We start from the raw sequence: 25,216 nt of genomic DNA, 5'->3' as shown, positions 1-25,216 counted from the left end.
AGTGGCTAGTGAGATTAATCTGATTAGAAGGGTTAAACCCTTTTAAGGGAGGCTTCCCAAGTAGTTACATTACATTGTCACTGAGATACACTGATAAGAACTATTTTAAAAACGCAGTAAATGATACCACTGAAAAAGTATAAGATTAAGAAATATCGCATTTTTTTCTGGTCAAATATTGATTTAAAGCAAACAATCTCTTTTTAGTTCACTGAAGGGTCCCAGTACCTCTGCCAAAAACTGTAACTACTTATTTGAAACGGCTTTCTGTATTACTTCAGCTTTGATAAATTAATTTTGTAAAAAAAAATCATATCTTGAGGAACTTTTTAATGAAATATGGGACAAAGTCCTCAACTGAAAAACAACACGATATCAGTACATTTGACACCTCATCATACTTGCCTATTGATACAATACGCAGGCACATGCATACAAGGGGCATAACTCTTACAAAGTATTATTTACATTGTGTTGCAGTGCCACTAGATAACAGTACCAAATAAAAATGTTTGCATGATTCAATAAAAGCAAGTGTGTAGTAATATTAACAGTACTATATGTACCGTTGCATGACCTCTGACCCCCAACACACACAAACACAAACAAACCAAAAACAAAACAAGATTGTTTATCAACGGTTAAAATACATGTAAATTTATTTTAATAATCCTTTTTTTGATATTATCAACCAGAAATCACCCTGAAATTTAAGTCCGCTTATTCAGCGTATAGTATACGTCATGTGCTAACTCCAGCCACAGACATTTGTAACGAACCCCTGTTCTCCAGCCAATAGGCTATGTCTGACAGCAACGTCGTGGACGTGTCCTTAGAATATAGAATAACTGTGGTTTTGAATCAAGGCATATCATGTATATGGCGGGCCACCGAAGCGTGTCTGCTCTAAGATCCTATAACAGGTCCTTTTCAACAGAACAGAATAATTCACTGTCCTCTAGAATCTACACCAGCGTCCGATGCAAGTGGCGAAGCAGGTGAAATCGGCCAGTCCCCTCATCGACAGTAACACATGCCGAATGTTCAACGATGAGCTAGTCCTGTTGACACAGTCGATCGACACAAGAATTCAGCCAACAGCATCTTTTAAATTGTCTTCCGGTTTCTAAGGAAACTCCACATTTCACGGATGCACTTTCTATCTCGTTGAAAATCGAACCGCTTCGTTGCCTGATGAGCGTAGTCGATGCATCAGCGTTTTTTAAACGGTCAGCTTTCTCCGCGAACTTGGAATAAATTTCTGACTTTTTGCCACTAAAGTATTTCACATGGTATTTTCGTTTTAAATTTAGATCTACTGTCAATTTTTAAGATAATCAATGCTTGTTAAACATGCTGGTAATGTAAATTAAATTATTAAAATATATGCAAAGTGGAACTATTTGTTTATTGCTCAACTGTGTATTTCGTCACCGTTAACAACGCATCATCTTTCCCGCGAAAAAGGCAGTTCAATTAATGTTGTTTTCATGACGGTGTTTTGCTTTTTTCTTAATTTCAAATAATAAAAGTGGAAGTAATAGAATGTAAATATAAGGTTTGAAATGCATCTTTTTAACTTTTACTGCATTAACTTAACCCAAATACATATTATGCTCTTAAATTCATCAAATGTACAGATACAATTTCATCCAAGCTACAGATACGCAATATCAGTATTAAGAGTCCCACAAAAGACGTACAGAACGTCATACAGTAGATATATAGGAATGTACAGACATGTACACAAGAAAAGAAGAACCGACTTTATTGTAGAATTATAATTGGAGAAGGATACGGGTTATTGGGAGTGGTATATCATATTATTACGCTTTGGAAACTTCTTGGGTGTTGAGTATATAGAACGCAACGGTAAATCCATATTCTCCTCTTCACGTATGTCTTTTGATTTCAAGAGAGAAATTAAGACAAATTCAGAGGAAAAAGCCGAACGAGCTTACTTTGGTGGAAAACACGTATTGTATTATTGGTTAAATTTGAAAATTCAAACAAAAGGTTATTATTGTCTAAGCCTATTTGCTGATATCGAATGATGATTCTTTGACAGAAAATGAAGAGACTGCCCTACGGATTTTCCTTCAGCCACGCCTGTTATATAAATGGTTTTCGTGGTAGAAAGAGTGAACATTAATTTAAATGGAGATTTTCCATCGGTCACTGTCGCGCAAAATAAGTTATTGTGGTAAAAAAGAACAACAGAACGTAATTATATCCTCGCCAAACAACAGCTAGACATGATTTAAATGTTGGAGATGTCAATCTTAAGGTGTCAGTAAATTGAGGTATTTATTAGTACCATAACGGTTACTCAATCAAATATAATTACGGGTACCATGATCCATAGATGCTCTAAATTAGTCCTAAAAGAAATTCACATAGAAGTATTTGATTTCATTATTATGCAATAAGTTTGCTTTTTTTTAAATTTATTTTTGAGCGACTGTTGTTGTCAGAGGACATAACGAAACTCATCTCTGGACTGAAAAATCAGGAATACCAGAGTCATATAGACATGTATACAACAGATGTACAGACAAATATAATGCAGACACACAGACAAGAACGCAACAGACGTACAGACGGGCGCAACAGGCGTACAGACAGACGCACCAGACATACAGACGCAATAGAGATACAGAGAGTCATACTGTACAACAGACACACATGCATCAGGCTCGCAACAGACGTACATACAGACACGCAATAGGCGCACAGACATATACAACAGACGTACAGATAGACACGCACAGATAGACACGCAACAGACGTACATACAGACAAGCAATAGGCGCACAGACATATACAACAAACGTACAGATAGACACGCAACATACGTTCAGATAGACACGCAACAGACGTACAGATAGACACGCAACAGACGTACAGATAGACACGCAACAGGCGTACAGATAGACACGCAACAGACGAACATACAGACACGCAATAGGCGCACAGACATATACAACACACGAACAGATAGACACGCAACAGACGTACAAATAGACACGCAACAGACGTACATAGAGACAAGCAATAGGCGCACAGACATATACAACAAACGTACAGATATACACGCAACAGACGTACAGATAGACACGCAACAGTACATATAGACACGCAACAGGCGCACAAAGACATTCAACAGGCGCACAGACACACGTAACATACGTAAAGACAGACACACTGAACAGGCCGCTACAGAGAGACACGCAACCGACATACAGACAGACACGCAACAGACGTACAGATAGACACGCAACAGACGTACATACAGACAAGCAATAGGCGCACAGACATATACAACAGACGTACAGATAGACACGCACAGATAGACACGCAACAGACGTACATACAGACAAGCAATAGGCGCACAGACATATACAACAGACGTACAGATAGACACGCAACAGACTACATACAGACAAGCAATAGGCGCACAGACATATACAACAGAACGCAACAGACGAACAGTCATACGACGGGCGTGTATATAGGTGGAAATTAAATCATCAGAAAGGCTTACGTGATAAAAACATACAATGAATTTTAAAGTATGGAAATAAAAATGTGAAATTGTAAAAAATCTAGTTTCATTGATTATCTGCCCAATATGTGTGTTGAACAGTATGTTATTCCTTTAAAAGTTTAATTTCTAAGAAACGTTATGGAAATCTGTATTTCTCACTGACGCAGTCCACAAGTGTTGCAAATAATAATGTCGATAAAGGTTTACTACAAAGTGATGAGACAGTGTCATCAAAGTTGACATGTTCTAGCCATCCCTGGAATATTTAAAAACGTTTTGTTGACGTAAAAAGGATGGCAAACTATCATCTTGGCGTACACATGTAGTTATCAGCATCCCAGAATATTATCACGTGGTACGCAGATCTGGTTTATATATATTCCCTCGAAAATGTCAGGATTGAAATCGGCACCTAAAACCTTGGAATCGCTTAGCTGATGTTTGAGGAAGTACAGTAGTCTGTAGTCTGTTTATTTGTTTACGTGCAGTTTGTTTGTTTACTTGTTTGTTGAGTGTTAAAAGTCTTTAACTACCAATGATGAATTTTTTTTTAACGTATTTTATTTGCAAAAATACGAAAAGGATTAGACACAAGTTATAAAACTTAAAGTTCGCCTTAAGGTCATATGATGACTCCACGAATGTATAGTTCTACCCAAGGGTCACAATACTGAAAAGTTACAACTAAAACACGGCAGTGTATCGTCCCACACGGTCATATTAGAATAGAAAAAGGCTAACTTGAGGTACGTACACCGAAATAAATATCCGAACTGCGAATATATTGCAATTGATGCCGTCTATCCTTAACTGAAAGGGCCCCAAATCAATCACCTCTTAAGATCATGAAGGTTTGCATTATATATGTTATATATAATCAGTATACTGTAGGTTTCTTTTAATTTGTTTGTTCTTCGCTTTCGCGAATATTTAAGTATTACGCAAAAATATCCATACATATTATTGTACTTCGTCTATATAACAGCATATGTGATTGGATTAAATTGATCACATGACGGATAAATAACACGTAGTGTTTTCCTGAAGCGCACGATGATCCCCAGTCATAATTTTCTCGCACCTCAGACAGAGATACCCCACGTCATACCCCATGCTAGATTTGTCTATCAAGTCCGATCTGTCTTGTACCTTTACGTGACATTTGGCGATGTATTCATCCGCGCGTTTACTGCTTGAATTTGGCAATTTGCGTTATACATGTTCTGTTTTGTCGTTATTGCATAGTTTGGATGTTGTTAGATATTTGATGGTGTAGATAAAATATAATCTTTACTGTGAAATACGTTGTAATCTATGTAAGGACGGACTACGTTTTTACGCGAAAGCATTCAAATGTAGCTTAAGCAGTGAAGAGGTCATCATCATTTGAGGCTCAAGGCGGGATACTTGTAGTTTTTAGCAAAATTGGATAGTTTTTTCCATATAAAAGGTGCGAGAATAAAAACAATTACCTGTAAATGAGCAAGATCAGGTTGTCTCAGTATCGGGCTAACATTCTGTAACATCCAAACCTCGGCTTACGCCTCGGTTGGGATTTTGTTACAGAATCTTAACCCTCGACTGAGATAACCCGATCTATAACAGTTACAGGTTATGGATTGTATTATTCTCTCGTAAGGAGCCTGTCCAGAAAAATAAACAAGAGGTATCATGATCGGGTTAGGAGTGACAGAAGCAGACGAAAACAATCCTAGAAAAAATACAATAAGTCTCAATTGGCTTCTGGTTATAACAAGAAGCCAAATGGGCCTTAATGCTTACGAGATGGAATTTAAAAATGTCTCAGCCGGATACAGGCCACACTGGCCATCTTGGATTTTTGAATCGGTACGAAAAGTAACTTCATAAAGAAGATGTTTACCAAATTTGGAGTCAATGCTTGAGTGTTTGAATCGGTGCAGCTGTTTTGGGGAAGAACTCGAAATATCTCAGTAAATTCGAGGCCAGGGCAGCCATCTTGGAATTTTCGGATATGCACAAAAAGTATGAACACGTGTTGTGGACCTCATACAAAACATTTGTACCAAGTCGGGGGTGATGTAGCCCGCGTTTGCTCTGGCCCTGACACCAGACTTAGACATTGTGACAGATCCCCACACCAGACATCTATGTATCAAAATGTCCAAGTCTGGTGTAAGGGCCAGAGGAAACTCGGGCTAGGGGTGAGGGAGTTCGGTGGTTCTGAAGAGGAAGTTGCTAATGTAAATTGTTACCGAACGACGCACGACAACAGACAACCTGTGAGCTAATACAAACATTAAATGAATTTTTTGTTGAAGTCACGTGTATATATATATATTTATATGATATCTAAGTCCGTGTCCTTATTTATGATTCACTTGCAGATTGGTGTAAAACCATCACTATATATTTTAAAAAAGTGAGTGTTTCTCTTTGTCTCTTTGTTTCAGTGATCAAATAAAAACGTGCCCAATTCATTTCTTTGTATTGGTACTCAACTTCCTAGTTTGTTATCTATCTGGGACTTTTTCTGGCTCTTTAAATTTCTTATTATCGTTATTAATGCCTTCTTATCAGGATAGAATTTACGATAATAAAAATATACTCGACTAGTCTAGTCTGATGTTGACACCCGGATGTTCATATAAAACCTGTGGTGTGACATTTTTTCAATAACAAGTGGATTGTTTGCTTAGTGTCATTATTATCATTCCACGATTTACCTGTAACGGCCAATCACGTATTTGTTTACTAACATATCCTTCTCAACATGTAATACCTGTGGAGGTTTGGGGAATTTCAAGATAATTTTTTTTCTCAGACACAGGAAACATTCTAAATGACGTAATAAAATAACAGCAATGTGTTAGAAGAAGACTACACTATATTGAAGTATTGAAAATTACCACGGAAATCATGTTTTGGTTTTTAAAAATATGGTTTTCCCCATACATGGGCACGTGACTTATCAAAAACACTACAACAGGAACAATAGATATTTTATATATTGGGGTACGTTTGGTTTGGTCTGGTTTGGTTTAGTATTGTCTAACGTCCTATTAGGACGGCCTCCCCTGTGCGTGTGCGTGTGTGTTTTGGGGGGCTGCGATATGTTCGTGTTTGTCTCCTTGTGATAGCGCGGAACGGATAACAATAGCAACAATGAAATGGAATAATGCCTAGTAGTTAAAGCTCTAATGCGAAAAATTGGTTAGTGTTACAAATAAAATGTAAGGGTTTTCACCGCTTATCACTTCGCAACATAAATAACAAATTCGATCCTGGCCGAGGTTTCCACCAGCTCTAGTCCAGTTTCTTTTGGCAGACGATGTTCGTAACAGACAACTAATGAGTAATGGGTCCCAGAACATTCTCTTAGTTCTCCTCTTGGATATCATTGAAGAGACAAAAAGTTACCTAGTGCCCCAAATACAACATTTTGTAACATCATTTCCCCCGTAATACCCTTTTCTGTGTCTTGTGTTTACTTCTTGCCCCACGTATTTTTTACCTTTTTTATTCCGTGTAGCCAATTATGGTCATAAGGTGTCATTTGACCGTCAATCTATTTGTTTTTTTAGGATTTGGCCCCTCGCTACAGCCAAGGTCATATGGGACGAGTGACTAGGGAGACACAACAATCAATGTCATATGGGAACGAGTGCAAAGGGAGACACAACAGCCAAGGACATATAAGAACGGTTGCCCAGGGAGACACCGTCGGATACAGAAAGTAGGGAAGTGAGAAAAGAAAACGATACAGATCCCACGTGTTGCAATGTTTGGGTTCTCTCTATTTCTTTCTACTTCTAACTACCTTTTATTTCCTACCGCCTAGCATTCAATTCTATTCAATTCAACTCTGATTCCTTAAGTTTGACAACTTATTGGATAACTATAATTTACAATAAATTACAAATGATATATACATATATGTATTGCGCAATCACCACACATTATCACTCCCACATCATAATTGTGCATTCAACAACCATTAACGCTCTCACATCCTCCTCCTCCTCCTCCTCATCATCATCATCATCAACAACAATAACAACAACAGGTAAGTTACATAATCCATCATGATACAAACATATTCTAAATGCCAATAATACATACATAGACAAATTATTATATTGATATGCATGTTTTACGTCACGAAGATCGCTAATATTGTCAACACTTAGTAACTGTACAAGTGTATACATGGAAGGATTTCGCCAGTAATATAGTTTTATGTATTTTACTCTCAGAATATGATAATTTCTGCGTATCAAATTAAAATGATATTCGTCTTCTATATCTGAATTGCAGCTCATATAGTGTCTTTGTTCTGTCGTTGTGTTATTGTATCTACCAGTCTCAATAGCTAAATTATGTGCAGAAAGACGAAGTTTAGATAAACAGATCCGGTATTTCATAGGAATATACTTTGTCAAATAGTATTGAAGAATATGGTGATTTGCTAAGTGCTTATATAAAATACATTGAGGTGAGGCCTCTAATAGCCCTCTCAGATATTGTTGACTTTGATAAAATCTTCTTTGCTTTATCATATACAAAATACTTTTATGGTTATAGGAATAGTAATTTGTCCATAAATCTGCGAATCCCAGAGAAAAAAAGACAATATTTGACATAATTAACCCAGTTAAGGCAATTGCCTGAATTGCTACACCTTAAAAAGGAATACGCAGTTTGCAAAATACAATGTTTCGAATCCCTTAGTTTGAACCAATATTTTATCATTCTGAATTTTCTAATATGTTCCAAAGGATATCGACCTAATTCAAAATAAACCATTGCATTGCAAGTCGACTTCTTAACTTTCAAAATCTTCTAACAAAAGTGTAAGTGTATCCTCTCAAAATCAGTACCTTTTGTAGATCCCCAAACTTCACATGCATAATGCAATATACTGCAAACATAGAACAGCTTGAAAAAGAGCATACATGGCCCTTCGTCCTTGGTCAGATAACTGTTTCTGTATATGATTGAATCTATTATTGAAATTATTTTTTACTCCTAGGTAGCTGAAAACATCTACAACTTCCCCCTTCACACCATTATACGTCCATCTTTCTCTATCTCGTATACAACATCCATTTCTAAATACAACTATTTTGCTTTTCTCGGTGTTAACTGTTAATTTCCATTTAGTAGAATACTCATTCAGATTATCTAAAAGACTCTGTAAACCTCCAATAGTTTCGGAAAACATTACTAAGTCATCCGCATACATTAACAGAAACAAACTTAATTCACTTAAATGACAGTCTGTTGCACCATTTTTAATAAATGAGGTTTCAAAATCAATAAAAAAAATGAAAACAATAAAGGAGATAATATTTCCCCTTGCGTTAATCCAACATTGTACTCAATGTAATTAGAACATTTACCGTTAATACACAAGGTTTAACTGATTTGTAAAATGACTTAATGACGGATAACATTTTCCCTCGAATACCAAGCTTAGTCAGCTTACGCCATAAGCTTAATCTATCAACAAAATCAAACGCTTTGCGAAAGTCCACAAAGAAACAGTACAAACGTCTCTTCGAAGATAAAGTTTTCGTTATAATAGAATGTAATGCGAAAATTGCATCAATCGTACTAAGTTCTCGACGAAATCCGCATTGTGCATCAGTAAAAAGGTCATATTTTGTACACACATCTAAAATACGTTTATTTAGTACAGAGGTAAAACGTTTACAAAGACAGCTAATTAAACTAATACCTATAAAATTATTAGGGTCATTTAAAACACCTTTATTATAGACTGGAATAATCATGGCTGACGACCAATTAGAAGGAAAATAACCAGATTCTAGTATATAATTAAACAACGTAGATAAAGTTGGAAGAAGGAATTCCTCGTCAGCTTTTAAACATTCATTTAACAAACCATCAGGTCCATGTGATTTACCACATTTCAATTTCCTTTTTGACCTCTTTTAACGAAATAGGAGCATCCAATTCCTCAAAAACAGTGTCATTATCAGTAAGACTAAGGTCGTCATGATGGACTGGATCACTAGCTTGTTGTACAGAAGACAGGTTTTTGAAATGATTGTACAGTTGATTACCATTACACATTGGTGTTTTAGCTTTCTTCTTACCAAATTTATTATAAAAAGACCCGGGGTTATATGTTTCCTTATATACTCCAACATATCACCTTTTGTGCTCAAATATTGCCTCTTAAACTTACTTTCCAGGATTTTATACTCTTTTTTTCTTACGGATAAGAAAAGCATGTGTCCAGTAACATGTGTTAATGTTGAATTTCTTCAAAGCAACCAAATATTGTTTACGTAGAGCTCTAACACGATCGTTAAACCAGGACTAGAAAAGGTATGGGTGTCAACTTTAACAGGGGGCTGATCAGTGTTATTTTTGGGCGGTTTTCTTAGAAAAAATCGTTAGTCCAAAGTAAAACATCAATAAAATTACTTACGCAGGTATCAATAGAATCTTGATTTAATTCATCATTGATTAAAACTGATTTCTTTAATAAGTCTAAATTAACTTTTACAGATTCGAGAAACTGATGTTGGCACTCCTCCTTCCATTTATACACAGGTCTATCATTAAAGTTATTATCATCATCATCATCATCATCATCATCATCATCATCATTAATTCTTAGATCCGAGGATTAACATAGGTTTAATAATCTAGTACTAAATTCGTTGACTCCTGGATCAGCATGACAAAACCTCACTTTTAGCTTTAATGTTGAACGTGCGCCCAGGTGAGGAAGGCATTGGGTTCTGTCTCAAGGCCGGGACATACCAAAGTCCTTAAACTGATAGTTGTTTTTCCCTGTTTAACGTACAGCATTTGGGGTAAAGGCAAACAACTGATTCACCTGTTGTCAGTATAATGTGACCGGGCGGAATGTTGTGCTTGGGGCCTATGACATGGTATTTCAGTGAGATAGGACTATAACGTCGGGATCACATCCGCGCTATGTCAAGGAGGCAATTGCAAGTACACCAACATATATACCATGTTTCAAGCACACATGTCACATACACTACACACATGGAGGCATGTCCTTAAATGACCTTCGCTGTTAATAGGACGTTAAATAAAACCAAAACCAAACCAAGCGTGCTTCCTTTTTATTTTGCTTGCAAACAACTGGAAAACATGAGTTATGTCCAGCGAAAATATGCGATACACTTGATTACATGATGTGTCAAAACACTCTTGTTTAGTCTATTTCCTGATGTACTGTATTCGCTTGACGAGTTTGGCCCTGAACACCGCCCAGAGAATCCCACCTCTGTCCACGCCCACGGCCAGCGCCCTGTCAGTGTCTGTATGGAGAACCCGGAGGTAGTGTCCAGCGCCACTCAGCAAATGGAGGCAGCAGTTGTCACTGTCAGCGACGATCAGGTAACCAAAAGCGTCGTATGTGACGTCATAGGGGTCATGTTGATCTTTGAATTCTAATCGGGATAAGTTTTGTAGATTTCTGTCCATCATTAAGACATGTGGTCTACCACTACCGCCCTCTACCGTCAAATCTCTGTCGATCACAACAATATTCGCACTGACCGGGCACTGCGAGATTTTCCGCGGGGAACATATCAATTGTTTCCCAGGTGATGATTTGCTGGTGACCATCGGCTTTCCTGCCTGTGTGAACTGTGTGATTTTATTTTTCATGCCCACTAAAACATTACCATTTTTAGTAACATAAATGCATTTTGGCGGATTGTCCGTCTTGAACCTGGTGAGCATTGTTCCCGACACCAGTTCCATGACGCTGCTGTCTTTGTTTGAGCATGCCCAAACGCTGTGTATGGTAAGACAGATATCTTTCACCTTTGTATGGCTTTGTATTTGCTGAAGTACCACTCCCTCGCGGGTCATATGCGTGACAGTGTCACCGACAAAGTCGCACGTCCAAGCTCTGTCTATGACGGTCGGACAAATGGACGTGATGCGACACGGCGAATCCCACTCATACAGGACCTTAGACTCTGGTAGAAATTCACACTTTGGTGATACTGGTATACTGGGTGGCGTTTTCACTTTCTGTCTTGACTCATTCTCGGTAGGCAAAGAAACGGGTCGAGCTGATGGTACAGCAGGAACTACACCATCACCAAGGCCCTGCGCATGACCTTGGCGGAAGTGACGTTGTATCTGATCACACGAGATGATGGACCCTGATCCGAAAGCTTGCTTCAAGATCTCTTCGGGATTCCGATTTGGATTGAAACTTGCAGTACCAAGATCTTGTAGTGTGGGTAATGCGATTTGAGGAGGGATCCTGCTGATGGTATCAAACACTTGCAGATCTGTTCCAATCTGAAGAGCTTCCTTACACTTTTTCAGTTGCTCTTGCAGTTCTTTCAGCTTTTGTTCCATTTGTGACTTGTAGTTCTGTAAAACTTTAGAATGTTCTTCTTGTAGCTGTTTCAAATGCGAAATAGTTTGATTCATCAAAACATTGATTTCTTCTTTAAGTTTTTCTCCTTGAGCTTTCACTTCTTCTGCCAATTTCTCAAATTGAACCAAATGTTTCTGCAATTTGTCTGCTGAAGAAGCAATTTCCTTAGGAATCTGATTGAGTTCATTTTTCTCGGCTTTTTCTATGAAGTTTCTTATCTTTCGTTTGTTGTCGGGTGTAAGTAGACTAAGCTGGATTATGTCATGCCCCTTGTGTGTGGAAGACACGCATGTCGCGCATATGAGATCACTACAAGTTTCACAAAACCAGTCTAGTGTGTTCCCCTTGTGGTATACACAAGTTGTCTGCCCTTGTGCGCGGACGACGATCTGGCCTTTACGTAATGATGTGGCCATTGTCAGTCATGAAATCACCACTGTTTGTTGTTTTATATCATGATTCCTTTTGTTTTAGTCTTAAAATAAAGTTAAACACTCCTTCAGATTCGTGTTTACGTCGCCCTAATATATAAACTAGCCTCTTATTTCACTGTTTCTTGACGTCGCTGTAACCGTGATATCGCTGCTCGGAGACGCTTTAATCACTCCTTCTTCTAGTTGAGATAGGACTCGTGAGGGTAGTTCTCTCCACTGCGCAACCGGAACCTCGGTGATCCGCAGACGCAGACGTCTCCCGCTAACCAAAAGCATAAAATTTTATCTGGATTGATGTTGCAATTCTATTTTAAAATTCAACAAAAAAATGTTATTAGCCCTTGAATGTATCCTATCTGTTCCCCAGGAAATTGTCGTGACAAAATCGATGGCATGCGGGATAGCCATTCGATTGGTTTTAAGTAAAAGAACCGACCGATGGATGTTATGTGTCCTTTGAAGAAATCAGAGGAGCGGCAACCAACTTCAAAGCCGGTCAATTTTACCGTCACGCTGCAGCGCCATTCGTTTGATGTAAATAGAAAATCGAACCAGTTTACTTGTAATATCCATTCAACACAGTCTTCGAATTTGTCATGACATATTCCAGGAATTCCGTCAATAACCCCCTTTCTATCTTGATTATAAATAATATGTTACATTAACATAATGAAAGTTCAACAACGTTAAAGCATGACCAATTAACAGGCGCCATTTTATTTTCTATTTTATGAAAAAACATAAGTATTTACGCTGTTTGTTTGGAATCAAAAGTTCATAATACATACCTTGACCAATCCTCGACGGCTACATGCGATTCAATGTATAACAAGTACATCTCAAATATCGTGCTTCTCCTGTCATTCTTCAGATATAGGGGGTGAGTCAAAGCTCTTTATCACCTTGATATTGCTGAATGCGCATGTGCACTCGTTCGTTCTCCATTATGTTGCCGACACGGTTCGATTGCGCATAAGCACGTTTTAACATACCAATCTCAGTGATAAACTCATGTGATTAGGTATATTTCTAAACTCTTTTTAAACGACTTACATTATATTTCATCTTATTAATGCGTTAGCAGGTTAAGTGACTAGTGAGATTATTCTGATCGGATGGGTTAAACCCTTTAAAGGGAGGCTACCCAATAGTCACTGAGATGAAGGGGTATTTGACAAGATTTATTACTCTGATAAGAACTATAAAATGTATATTTTAACGCAATACATTATACCACTGAAAGAAGTATAGGATTAAGGAGTCCCACATTTGTTTCTGATCAAATATTGATTTAAAGCAAATAATCTCTTATCAGCTAACTTAAGGATCGCCAGTACCACTACCAAAAAACTGTAACTACGTATTGCAAACGGCTCTCCGCATGTCTTCAGCTTCGATAAATTGATTCTTTTGAAAAAAATAAAATCCTGAGGAATTTTAATGATTTTTTTTTTCTATTTCCTTGACAAAGTCCTCAACTGAAAAAGAACATGATAACAGTTACATTAAACATTGCAAGGCTACCTATTGATACATGTACCTATCCATGCAAAATGTATACCAGGGACATAACTCTTACAAAGTAATTCATCGCTTCACCCAAATACATATTATGATCTTAAATTTATCCTAGTAACAGACATACAGCAGTATTCAGAGCCCCACAACAGACATACAGAAAGTCCCACAACAGACATACAGAAAGTCCCATAACAGACGTACAGAAAGTCCCAAAACAGACATACAGAAGGCCCACAACAGACATACAGAAAGTCCCACAACAGACATACAGATAGTCCCACAACAGACATACAGAAAGTCATACAATAGGTATAAGAGAAAGTCATACAACAGACATACAGAAAGTCACACAACAGACATATAGAAAGCCCACAACAAACATACAAAAAGGCTCACAACAGACATACATAAAGTCCCACAACAAACAAACAGAAAGTCCCACAACAGATATACAGAAGGTCCCACAACAGACATACAGAAAGTCCCAAAACAGACATACAGAAGGCCATCAACAGACATACAGAAAGTCCCACAACAGGCATACAGAAAATCCCACAACAGACATACAGAAAGTCCCACAACAGACATACAGATAGTCCCACAACAGACATACAGAAAGTCATACAAAAGGTATAAGAGAAAGTCATACAACAGACATACAGAAAGTCACACAACAGACATACAGAAAGTCCTACAACAGAAAAACAGAAAGTCCCACAACAGACAAACAGAAAGTCATACAATAAACATACAGAAAGTCCCACAACAGACAAACAGAAAGTCATACAATAGGTATACAGAAAGTCCCACAATAGACATACAGAAAGTCCAACAAAAGACATACAGAAAGTCCCACAACAGACAAACAGAAAGTCATACAATAGACATACAGAAAGTCCCACAACAGAAAAACAAAAAGTCATAAAATAGGTATACAGAAAGTCCCACAATAGACATACAGAAAGTCAAACAACAGACATACAGAAGTCCCACAACAGACAAACAGAAAGCCATACAATAGACATACAGAAAGTCCCACAACAGACAAACAGAAAGTCATACAATAGGTATACAGAAAGTCCCACAACAGACGTACAGAAAGTTATACAAAAGGTATACAGAATGTCCCACAACAGACAAACAGAAAGTCCCACAACAGACATACAGAAAGTCATACAATAGGTATACAGAATGTCCAACAACAGACAAACAGAAAGTCCCACAACAGACATACAGAAAGTCCAAAAACAGACAAACAGAAAGTCATGCAATAGGTATACAGAATGTCCCACAACAGACAAACAGAAAGTCCCACAACAGACATATAGAAAGCCCCATAACAGACGTACAGAAAGTCCCAAAACAGACAAACAGAAAGTCATACAATAGGTATACATAAAGTCCCACAACAGACATACAGAAAGTCCCGCAACAGACATACAGAAAGTCATACAATAGGTATACAGAAAGTCATACAACAGACATACAGAAAGTCAAACAACAGACATACAGAAAGTCCAACGGCAGACATACAGAAAGTCCCAAAACAGACAAACAGAAGGCCCACAACAGACATAGAGTAAGTCCCACAACAGACATACAGACAGTCCCACAACAGACATACAGAAAGTCACACAACAGACATACAGAAAGTCCCACAACGGACATACAAGAAAGTCCCACAACAGACATACAAAAAGTCACACAACAGACATACAGAAGGTCCCACAACAGACATACAGAAAGTCCCACAACAGACATACAGAAAGTCACACAACAGACATACAGAAAGTCCCACAACAGACATACAAAAAGTCCCACAACAGACATACAGAAAGTCCCACAACAGACTTACAGAAAGTCCCACAACAGACATACAGAAAGTCCCACAACGGACATACAAGAAAGTCCCACAACAGACATAAGAAAGTCACACAACAGACATACAGAAGGCCCACACCAGACATACAGAAAATCACACAACAGACATACAGAAAGTCACACAACAGACATACAAATAGTCCCACAACAGAAATACAGAAAGTCCCAAAACAGACAAACAGAAAGTCATACAATAGGTATACAGAAAGTCATACAATAGGTATACAGAAAGTCATACAACAGACACACAGAAAGTCATACAACAGACATACAGAAAGTCCCACAACAGACATACAGAAAGTCCCACAACAGACATACAGAAAGTCCACCAACAGACATACAGAAAGTCCCACAACAGACATACAGAAAGTCACACAACAGACATACAGAAATTCACACAACAGACATACAGAAGGCCCACAACAGACATACAGAAAGTCCCACAACAGACATACAGAAAGTCCCACAACAGACAGAAATACAGAAACTCCCACAACAGACATACAGAAAGTCATACAATAGGTATACAGACACAGTCGAAACAGGGCATGTACTCAAGAAAAACCCGACTGCAGTATAAAAAGTATAGAAGGAGAGGGGCTAAGGGGAATGGTATCATAATCCCTTTTAGAAACTTCTTGGGTCTAAGATATACTTTTGAGTGTATATATAGCACAATGGTACATCCACCTTCTCTTCTTCTTTGTCTCCTCATCTCCAGAGAGAGGTTTGGACAAATTCATGCAAGAAACGTACATGCTCGCGACAGACGCATAGACAGACAGACACGCAATAAGCGCGGATACACGCAACATATGTACAGACAGAAACGTAACAGGCGTACAGACTCGAAGCAGACGTACAGACAGACTCGCAACATGTATACAGACTCCCAACAGACGTACAGACAGACACAAAAAGAACCATGCAACAGGCGCATAGAGACGTACAGAATTGCAGGAGACGTACAGACTCGCACGGGCGTACAGACTCGCAAAAGACGTACAAACTCGCAACAGACGTACAGACAGACAAAAAAAGAAACACATGCAACAGGCACACAGACTCGCATCACACGTACGTACACGTTACAGTCACATAACAGAAGTATAGTCATATGACGGACATGTATATAGACAGGTATTAGATATCGTAAATGTAATGCAGATATTCCATAATTAGAATTATATGTTTAATCACTATTAGTTTATGAGACATTTCCCACTAATAGGGTATATACATGTTAAATTGGCTTGCCATATCACACTGTCCTCTTACAAGTTAACCGAAAACCATGTGCATCAGTTTACACTGTAAACCCCAAACGCAATTTTGGTCAATCCTTATAATTTAATTTAAACTTTGAATACGGACAAACAGTCTTAATATGCAAAGTTAAGGCTTTTATTAATTCTATTTACGAACCATTTATATGTATACAAATGCCGTGAGTCCTGGTATATTAAGTCATCAATTTTTAATTCTTTTCATTTAGTTTTTGAATTAGTGTATAATTGCAGAACGTACACGTACGTAGGGTCCGTAGAATGCGTTAGAACACAGTTTACCTGCGTGAGGTGTAATGTAGAACCCCCAAGACGCAACCACCCCCATGCCGGCTCTCAGCGTCATGTTCTTCTTTAGAGTATATCGTTATCTGTTGGCAGAGAAACGGGCGTTGAAGAGTACAAATAGTGTACACGTTCTTTTCAAGTCTTATCTTGTCTCTCTATCTTACTTCCCAAAGACAGAACTTCCAAAATGTCAACTCGTCTTTTCAGAAAGTTTTTCATGTTAGGTTAGTTGTCTTCTTGTCAATTAACATTACATTTCATAACTTATTTTCAAACAAAACGTATCGCTAGCCATTTGCTATAGCCATTCATATACAAAAAAACACCTCTCGTTCGTTCGATGTTGGTATTGCTTTTTTAGATTTGTTTCCCTGCTAGTGTATTTTTTATTGTCTGTGTTCCATTTCTGGATACAGTATTTCGACCCTGGTATGTGTACTTTACAAAATTAAAGTACATCATCTGAAAAACTAACCATTCACTATTCAACACTTCATGATATACTGTGTCGATCTGTCTATGATATGATGTTTATGGATAATGCTGGTGCCTGTTTCTATCACATGCCGCAGATATACTGTATAAATATGGGATATGAAAAAAATACAAGAGTGCAAGCTGTGAATCGGAAATTTGATAGCAGTCATATTTGGATGCTATTATTGCCGATTCTTTTTTTTAGCATCATAAGATTTATTTTTCTTGTATTTCATAACTTTGTAAGTAAACGTTTGCTGGATAGCACAATGATTTGAGCAATCGTGAACGTCGGCACTTTCCGTAAACGAAAAAACGGAGAGTGACGACGATTCCCGAGTGCGATTTCAACAGACGCAACGGCATAAACGTTATAAAGAAATACCGATTGAACGGTATTTTTAAAATTGTTATGCCTGCATGAACTGCCATGACGTATACAGAGTCCACGTTACTTCCTTCACTCCAATATGACGTCATAGATATAAGTCAATCCCGCCTTGCTAGCCAAGAGCAAATGTATATAGCTGTGTATTATGTGCTGAACGAAAATAATAATTATAGTCACGTGCTATAATTATAAAATTATATTAAAAATGCTATTAAATTGACGGGAGACGTCATTCTCTAATTAATGTTAGTCGCCCCTAATGTGCTAATTGTAGCGTTTCCATGTAGAACATTATAGTGTTTAATTAGATAAAAAAAAAATGGTAATGTAGCAGTGCACGATTTTCGCTTCTGGCAAACTTCTTTAATTATCGGTGCCTGTGCCAGGTGTAAATTGAATATGAATTAAGGTGTATGTATACATGTATGTGCAAGAGAATGGAGTATCATATAGAGTAGATGAAGAGTACATTTTTTTACCGTAAAAGCTGGCATTACACAAAACATATGTTACTTAGTAGCAAGTAGTGTACATGTACATAGATGGATCGGAAGATGGCGCGGGGGTTGGGGTAGGGGTGCGGTCTTTTTCTTTACTTAAAAACCAAACTTCACTGCACAGTGGCGGGTTGAATCTAACATAATCTGATGCCATTTCCGTTTTTTGAAATTTTCAAATCCTTTCACATCCATTCAGATACAAATAAAATAAAAAAAAGGGAATTCTTTTTTTTTTAAGGCTGTTCTATATTGTATTGGTATTGAAAAATTGAAAATAATCTGCTAATTCCGTTATACCACTAATCGGCAATCGCTAATTCCGTTGTACCACTAATAGACCATCCCTAATCTGGTTGTCCCACTAATTGACCATCGCTAATTCTGTTGTCCCACTAATCGGCAATTGCTTATATGGTTGTCCCACTAATCGCCCATCTCTAACTCTGTTGTCCAACTAATAGGCCATCACTAATCTGGTTGTTCCACTAATAGGACATCATTAATCCGGTTGTCCCACAAATAAGACATTGCTAATCTGGGTTGTCCCGATAATCGGCCATCGCTAATTCCGTTGTCCCACTAATCGGTCATTGCTAACCCGGTTGTCCCACTATTAGGACATCATTAATTCAGTTGTCCCATGAATAGGACATTGTTAATCTGGTTGTCCCACGAATAGGACATTGTTAATCTGGTTGTCCCAATAATCGGCCATCGCTAATTCTTTTGTCCCACTACTTGGCCATCGCTAATCCGGTTGTCCCACGAATAGGACATCACTAATCCGGTTGTCCAACTAATAGGACATCACTTATCCGGTTGTCCAACTAATAGGACATCACTTATCCGGTTGTCCAACTAATAGGACATCACTTATCCGGTTGGCCCACTAATCTGCCATCGCGAATCCTGTTGTCCGCCTAATGGGACACCAGTTTACTTGTCATGTGCTATATTTCATTTTCTTTATTGGCATAGTTGTACTTACAACTTACAAGCAAGTTGATGGCAAAATAACACATAACAAGGCCTGAGTGAAATATCATAACTGCTACACAACTCGAGAATGTTGCATCGCGCTAAACATCCATACACACTGAACTGTCTTATCACGCCCCTATTCCTCAGTGCAGGTAATTGTCAAATAAAGGCCAGTATTTCATAATACTAGCAAGGAGTTTTTGAGTTTAGAATGTTGGCCAGGTGAGGTGTTTGTTTTGTAATGATGAAGACATGTTTAACTTGCAATAAACACAAAACAAAATCATGGAAGGGGCTATGTTATATAATATTAAAAGATGTGGTAGCCTGCTCCCCATTCCAGCCTCTATTAAAGCTCATTTATCAAAATATCTGATAGTGACTCTAGGTCTCATAGTTCTATAGAACAACATTTTGTCATGTGTAACGGCCTGGTGATCATGACAGTGGGTCAAGGTAATTCATTTTAACAAACTTGATTGCTGAATCAAGGTAAACAAGCACCATCTTCAGATTATAAAGGAGTTATTTACGAATTTTTGCTACAAAACATTTTTACTCAGTTTTTACTTAACGTAAATGTATGCCATGTGAATTCAAACAAAATCAAATTAAAACATTTTCAATTAATCTCATTTTAATATTGAAGAACAACTACAGTTCAACATGTATTTCACTTCTTTCATTCTTCACAAATCCTTTCTTTATAATAAATGTTGCATTCTTTTTTACAAAGCAATCTTCCTTCCTTTCTTAAGGTACAAACTAGTTTCTCATTGCATTTTCTCAACCACACAAAGACACACAGAAATTGTTTTTATTTCATTTTGTTGGTAACGCCTTCATACCTAAGAGAAGAGGCTTCGCAGAAACTTGCCATCATAATTAAAAGTAAAGCATGTCATGAAAACAGGGAATCAAAATTATCATAGGTAATATTCAAAACTCGACTTGCAGATGTAGTTTTGAATCACGGATCACATCATTTTCAGTAATTTTACACGCATGATCTTCTCCAAATCAGACAGAAATGTAGTTAATATCCATTAGTCTTACTTGATGGAAGTTGGTTGTTTTTCTAGAAAGTTCCCTTGTGTGACACTACTTCCAGGCTTGGTGCAGTGACTATAGGTCCATATGGCACTACAAGGATTGTGACTACAAGTTCCTGTGTCTATATTGTCACTAGGTGACTACAAGTTCCTGTGTCTATATTGTCACTAGGCGACTACAGGTTCCTGTGTCTATATTGTCACTGTGACTACAGGTTCCTGTGTCACTTAGTGACGAGTTCCTGTATTAAAATGTGACTATATATATCTTTTAGGTCACTATGTGACTACAGGTTCCTGTGTTACCGTGTGACTATATACAGTTTCTGGGTCACTATGTAACTACAGGTTCTTGTGGTATGTATGGTCTCTTACACACGTAGATCCGGTGGTTGGCCACTGTCACTACGTACATGAAACTGTCCCAAATCACTGAAAATTTCAAAGTTTTTTTTTTCAATATTAAACAAAATAACAGTCAAAGGGAAGTAACTCTTGCGAGAAAATGTAAAAACTCAAAACAGTGTACGTTTACAAAACCATATTTGATTAACCCTCTGTGATCAGCAAAGAGAATCAGAAACAAGAAACTAAATATTTTGCACTCGACCATGAAATCATAAATTTTATAGCAAACATTATTAACACAGGTTAAAAAAAATTCAGATATTTTCTAACAAGCCATTTGGATTGATATGTCTCGCCTATGCCCTGCTTTGACCATCAATTCACATATCACAGAAACTAACTTAAAGGCAAAAACGTCATGTTGATGGATTTACTGACAAAGTCAATGGACAATGAAAGGTAGGCCGCATCCAGCATTTGATGCTTTGGTTGAGATGTACTACCTAAGATGCATCTATGGTCTGAGTTTGGTTGGTCTAGCATTTATTCTTTCAGTGAAACTAACTTAAATGCTTAATGTCGACGACGCCGTCGCAGGTAAAGCAACACCTTAATTTCGCTTCCACTTCGAAGTGGCGAGACAAAAACAAGTTTACCTGAAATTCGTTTGAAGACCTCCCTTTTATCCGATGACACTTGTAGTTTTGCTGCTGTGTATACAAGTTTGGTCATCTTCTCTGCGATAGACTCAGCATTCTGTAATTCTCCTCCAGACTGAAAAAATAAACAAATCTGATATATTATAAGGCTCTTCTTCTGTTTTACTCAATACAAGACAATATTAGGTATAAGTTGGTTTAAAAAACACATTAATTCATCCAACTAAAAAGTTCAATGAAATAATAACTGATTTAGTTGTAATAATTTTTATTTGGAAACATCAATAATTTTTTCTTCTAAACATAGTAATTAAGATATTTGTCTTTAATTATAATTATCACAACCCGAATACAATTATCATTCTACAATGTGTTTTTTTTTTGTAAATGTATTGGATTTTGATAATCTATTGCATTTGGTTGGTCTTGTGTTTCGTTGTTGCTTGTTTTAATCTATGATTAATGAAACTTTTTTTTTTTTTAATATTTAATTTTTAATCTTTCAAGATTTTCAGAACATGTACATTATACAGAACATCACATCAACACACATCCACACATATCAACTATTGAAATTATCATCATCCTCATCCTTATCATCATCCTCATATAACGGATAATAATTTGTGAACCGCTTTGAGACGACCTACGAACTAGGTTGTGATAAAGCGGTATATAAGAACCTCCAATTATTATTATTATTATTAATGAAACTTCTTTGTTGCTGTAAATTTTACAGCTTGCATACTCTTATTTTCAAAATGTATTATTGTTTTAACCATCTTAAATGGTAGAAGTTTTTAGCATAGTCATGCTTTATTTTCTTTAGATACCTTAGGTAAACATTGAAAAGAAAATCAAAACAAGCATTTTTTGCTATTTTGTTTTTTTTATAACAATAAAAGAAATCTCTTATTGTAGATAAAGTCTGGTGAAGCTAACAATGCCTGTTACAACTGGGCCATGTCTACCGATATTGTACCAATATTGTACTAATTATCACAACAGTAAATATGATCATGCTTCTGTACCATTGTTGGTTGTTTGCTTCTGTCACTTGGGACTCTTGCTTATTTTTCTATAAAGAGGATCTGAATAAGGCAAAAATGACCTGAGAAGCAAGAGAAGGAAACATTTAGTTATATTTCCCTGTCATTTGATCAATATAATCCAATTTAGGATTAATGAAGGTCATTTTCCATTGGGAAAAAAATAATGCTTTTTGCAGCCTAGGCTACTGTAACTGCTAAGGAATATGAGAGGGAAATACTACCTTACTGGCAAGCTAGGGTAGCAGTATACGGTAGAGGGTTGTGGCCATGGGTGATATTTTTGTTAAATGGCTAACCCATGTATAATCATTTGTAAAAATAAAATAAAAATAAAACTGTACTAAAATTGGTATAAGCATGATGGGCTATGTGAGCTTCACATTTGTAAAAAAAAAAAGTTTTTGGTTTACATTTCCTCGACATGTGCCTTAATTTTCAGAGTCGGCCCATTTCTACTGTAGACTGCTACCTAGCATTTCCAGCAATGCGGTATAACCAGGGCACCTGCTCACTAGTTCAGCAACATCGAGCGTTGTCAGAAGCTTAATGGTTGACCCCCGCTCGTTACACTTCTAGTGTAGTGAACAGAGAGAAAACCCAGGACCTTCATACTTACACTGAGCACTGCACCATCATCAGTAAGTACAAGGTACCCCAGGGAGTCCTGGATCTTGTCTATACCCAGGGCATTTGTCATGGTGAAGATGTCTGATGTGAATCTATCTGTTTAATCTGGAAAATAAATCAAATAGTATATTTGATACAGTTACAAAATGGAAAGAATATTATATGTTTAGAAAAGTTAACCTATAGTAATCAACACATTTATAGATTTTTATACACATTATTTCTTTGACAAGCATTCTTTTGGGAGCTTTTAGATTTGAAAAATGTTTTTCAACTGGGAATATTTTGCCCAAAATCCTATTGAAAAAAAAAAGCCTCGTAAGTAGGACACTGCAACACTCTCTGATGTGAGGTATAGTCCGAAGTGATTTTGCCAAAAGTGATCATACAGTTTCAACAGTATTTTGACAATGATACAACCTTTCTTTGAAAACACTGGAATATTTAAATCATTTTCCTGTGAGATGCTTTAGAATTTTTGAAATTATGTAATGCTGTCTATTGTGTCTATACTGACTCATATGGGCCACACAGAGACCTATTTTGCAGTTCCACTATTTCATATATAAAATATTGCAGCGGTCCAGCGGAACTGCATGGACTCTGGGTTGATCGTCAGCGACCAGATAGCTCAATCGGTAGAGCGTCCAACTAGAGTTTGGAGGGTCCCGGGTTCGAACACTATTCTGGTCTGGCCGAGCATTTTTACTCTCTTGTTACAGTAGTGACTGTGACCAACCCTTAATTGTTTCAAGAATTTGGTGTATATGCTTGACAAGGGGATACCTGAACCTGGGTTATAAATAGTTGTGTCTTCGGAGGTGAAGAACTTAGAAGGGAGGAATGTAGCGGAACTTGACTGGGTCGATGGTTGGCGACCATATAGCTCAATTGGTCGAGCGTCCATCTAACAGTTCAGAGGGTCCCGGGTTCGAACCCCGGTCTGGCCATGGCTGCATGTGCAGTTTTCCTTTCCTATTGTTACAATATGACTACAAATACAGTCATTATAATCTGGCTCAAAGGTATCAAATAAGATAATCATAAGAGGAGACAGGTCTAAGGGGGGAAAAAGATCCTAGACTTATAGTCGGAAGAGTTTCCAATAATGTTAATAGCCTGGTTAAGTTCTTTCTTTGCCGGTTTCTCATCCACTATCAACAACTGAAAACATCCTGGATGTGTTGTATACAATGTATACTATATGTACTTGTCCGAAATGTAACATTAAAACAACTTGAGGTGACAGTTGTGTTGCTTTCTGCAAGATGAAATTATATATATGCCTACCTAAACATTTAAAATTGTCACCACACAGTATACATTGATCATGAGACTGGGTGAAATGTTTATCGGATGTTGATCTAATCCCATTTTCCCCGAGAAAAAAAATGCTTAGCAATACACCATGCACACACCAGATAAGGTCTCAAAGTACAATGTGTGTCGTAATTCACAGGTCCCTGTGCTTTCTTTCCCCCATCCCAAACTTGCTGATGGTGAATTCCAATATTTTAACTAGGCCTAGTGACAACCTTGAATACCTCCTAAGTTACACGACAATTTTCATTTCAGTTAAATAAAGATGTCAAAACCCCATCCAAATTTGCTTATTTTATCCTGTAACGATTTCATACGCCTACGTAAGGTCTGTTGACGTCTTCAGCATCTCACCTGTCAGTCGCCATTCGGGTCACATGATTTTTTCTCGGGAAGTCTCGATCAACTCTCGGAGGGGTTGTGTTTTTCACTATACATTTGATTAATCTCAAAGAGATTTTAT

General features: G+C 37.4%; 2 protein-coding genes across 5 annotated transcripts; both read right to left on the bottom strand.

The window, feature by feature from the left end:
• Positions 1-10,655: 10,655 nt before the first annotated feature.
• Positions 10,656-13,240, bottom strand: LOC110463775. Of its 2 annotated transcripts, none has more exons than XM_021518629.1 (2): positions 13,159-13,240; positions 10,656-12,632 (listed from the first exon to the last, which is right to left on the bottom strand). In XM_021518629.1, the coding sequence occupies exon 2, from the start codon at positions 12,350-12,352 to the stop codon at positions 10,754-10,756; it is 1,599 nt and encodes a 532-aa protein (XP_021374304.1). In that variant the 5' UTR covers positions 12,353-12,632; positions 13,159-13,240; the 3' UTR covers positions 10,656-10,753. The 2 variants fall into 2 exon arrangements, with proteins under 2 accessions (XP_021374304.1, XP_021374303.1); XM_021518628.1 differs by having other exon boundaries at positions 10,656-12,675; positions 13,159-13,236.
• Positions 13,241-20,314: 7,074 nt separating this feature from the next.
• Positions 20,315-25,184, bottom strand: LOC110463766 (ragulator complex protein LAMTOR4-like). Of its 3 annotated transcripts, none has more exons than XM_021518615.1 (4): positions 25,108-25,184; positions 23,423-23,538; positions 21,752-21,869; positions 20,315-21,179 (listed from the first exon to the last, which is right to left on the bottom strand). In XM_021518615.1, exons 2-4 carry the CDS (start codon positions 23,501-23,503, stop codon positions 21,082-21,084), a joined length of 297 nt encoding a protein of 98 aa, XP_021374290.1. In that variant the 5' UTR covers positions 23,504-23,538; positions 25,108-25,184; the 3' UTR covers positions 20,315-21,081. The 3 variants fall into 3 exon arrangements, with proteins under 3 accessions (XP_021374290.1, XP_021374291.1, XP_021374289.1); XM_021518616.1 differs by having other exon boundaries at positions 25,071-25,143; XM_021518614.1 differs by having other exon boundaries at positions 25,077-25,143.
• Between the last annotated feature and the right edge of the window lie 32 nt (positions 25,185-25,216).

Source organism: Mizuhopecten yessoensis, unplaced genomic scaffold (assembly GCF_002113885.1).
Source record: "Mizuhopecten yessoensis strain PY_sf001 unplaced genomic scaffold, ASM211388v2 scaffold10925, whole genome shotgun sequence".
Classification (NCBI taxonomy): domain Eukaryota; kingdom Metazoa; phylum Mollusca; class Bivalvia; order Pectinida; family Pectinidae; genus Mizuhopecten; species Mizuhopecten yessoensis.
Note: the sequence above shows the minus strand (reverse complement) of the source record. Positions and strands in the feature narration are given on the sequence as shown.

Bases quoted from the DNA above. Each gene is read 5' to 3' on its own strand.
- LOC110463775 (XM_021518629.1), bottom strand. From the start codon at position 12,352: ATGGCCACATCATTACGTAAAGGCCAGATCGTCGTCCGCGCACAAGGG.
- LOC110463766 (XM_021518615.1), bottom strand. From the start codon at position 23,503: ATGACAAATGCCCTGGGTATAGACAAGATCCAGGACTCCCTGGGGTAC. The intron at 21,870-23,422 runs GTAAGTATGAAG...TTATTTTTTCAG, and splicing joins ATGATGGTGCAGTGCTCAGT to TCTGGAGGAGAATTACAGAA. The intron at 21,180-21,751 runs GTAAACTTGTTT...TGAAATTTTCAG, and splicing joins GGTCTTCAAACGAATTTCAG to TGATTTGGGACAGTTTCATG.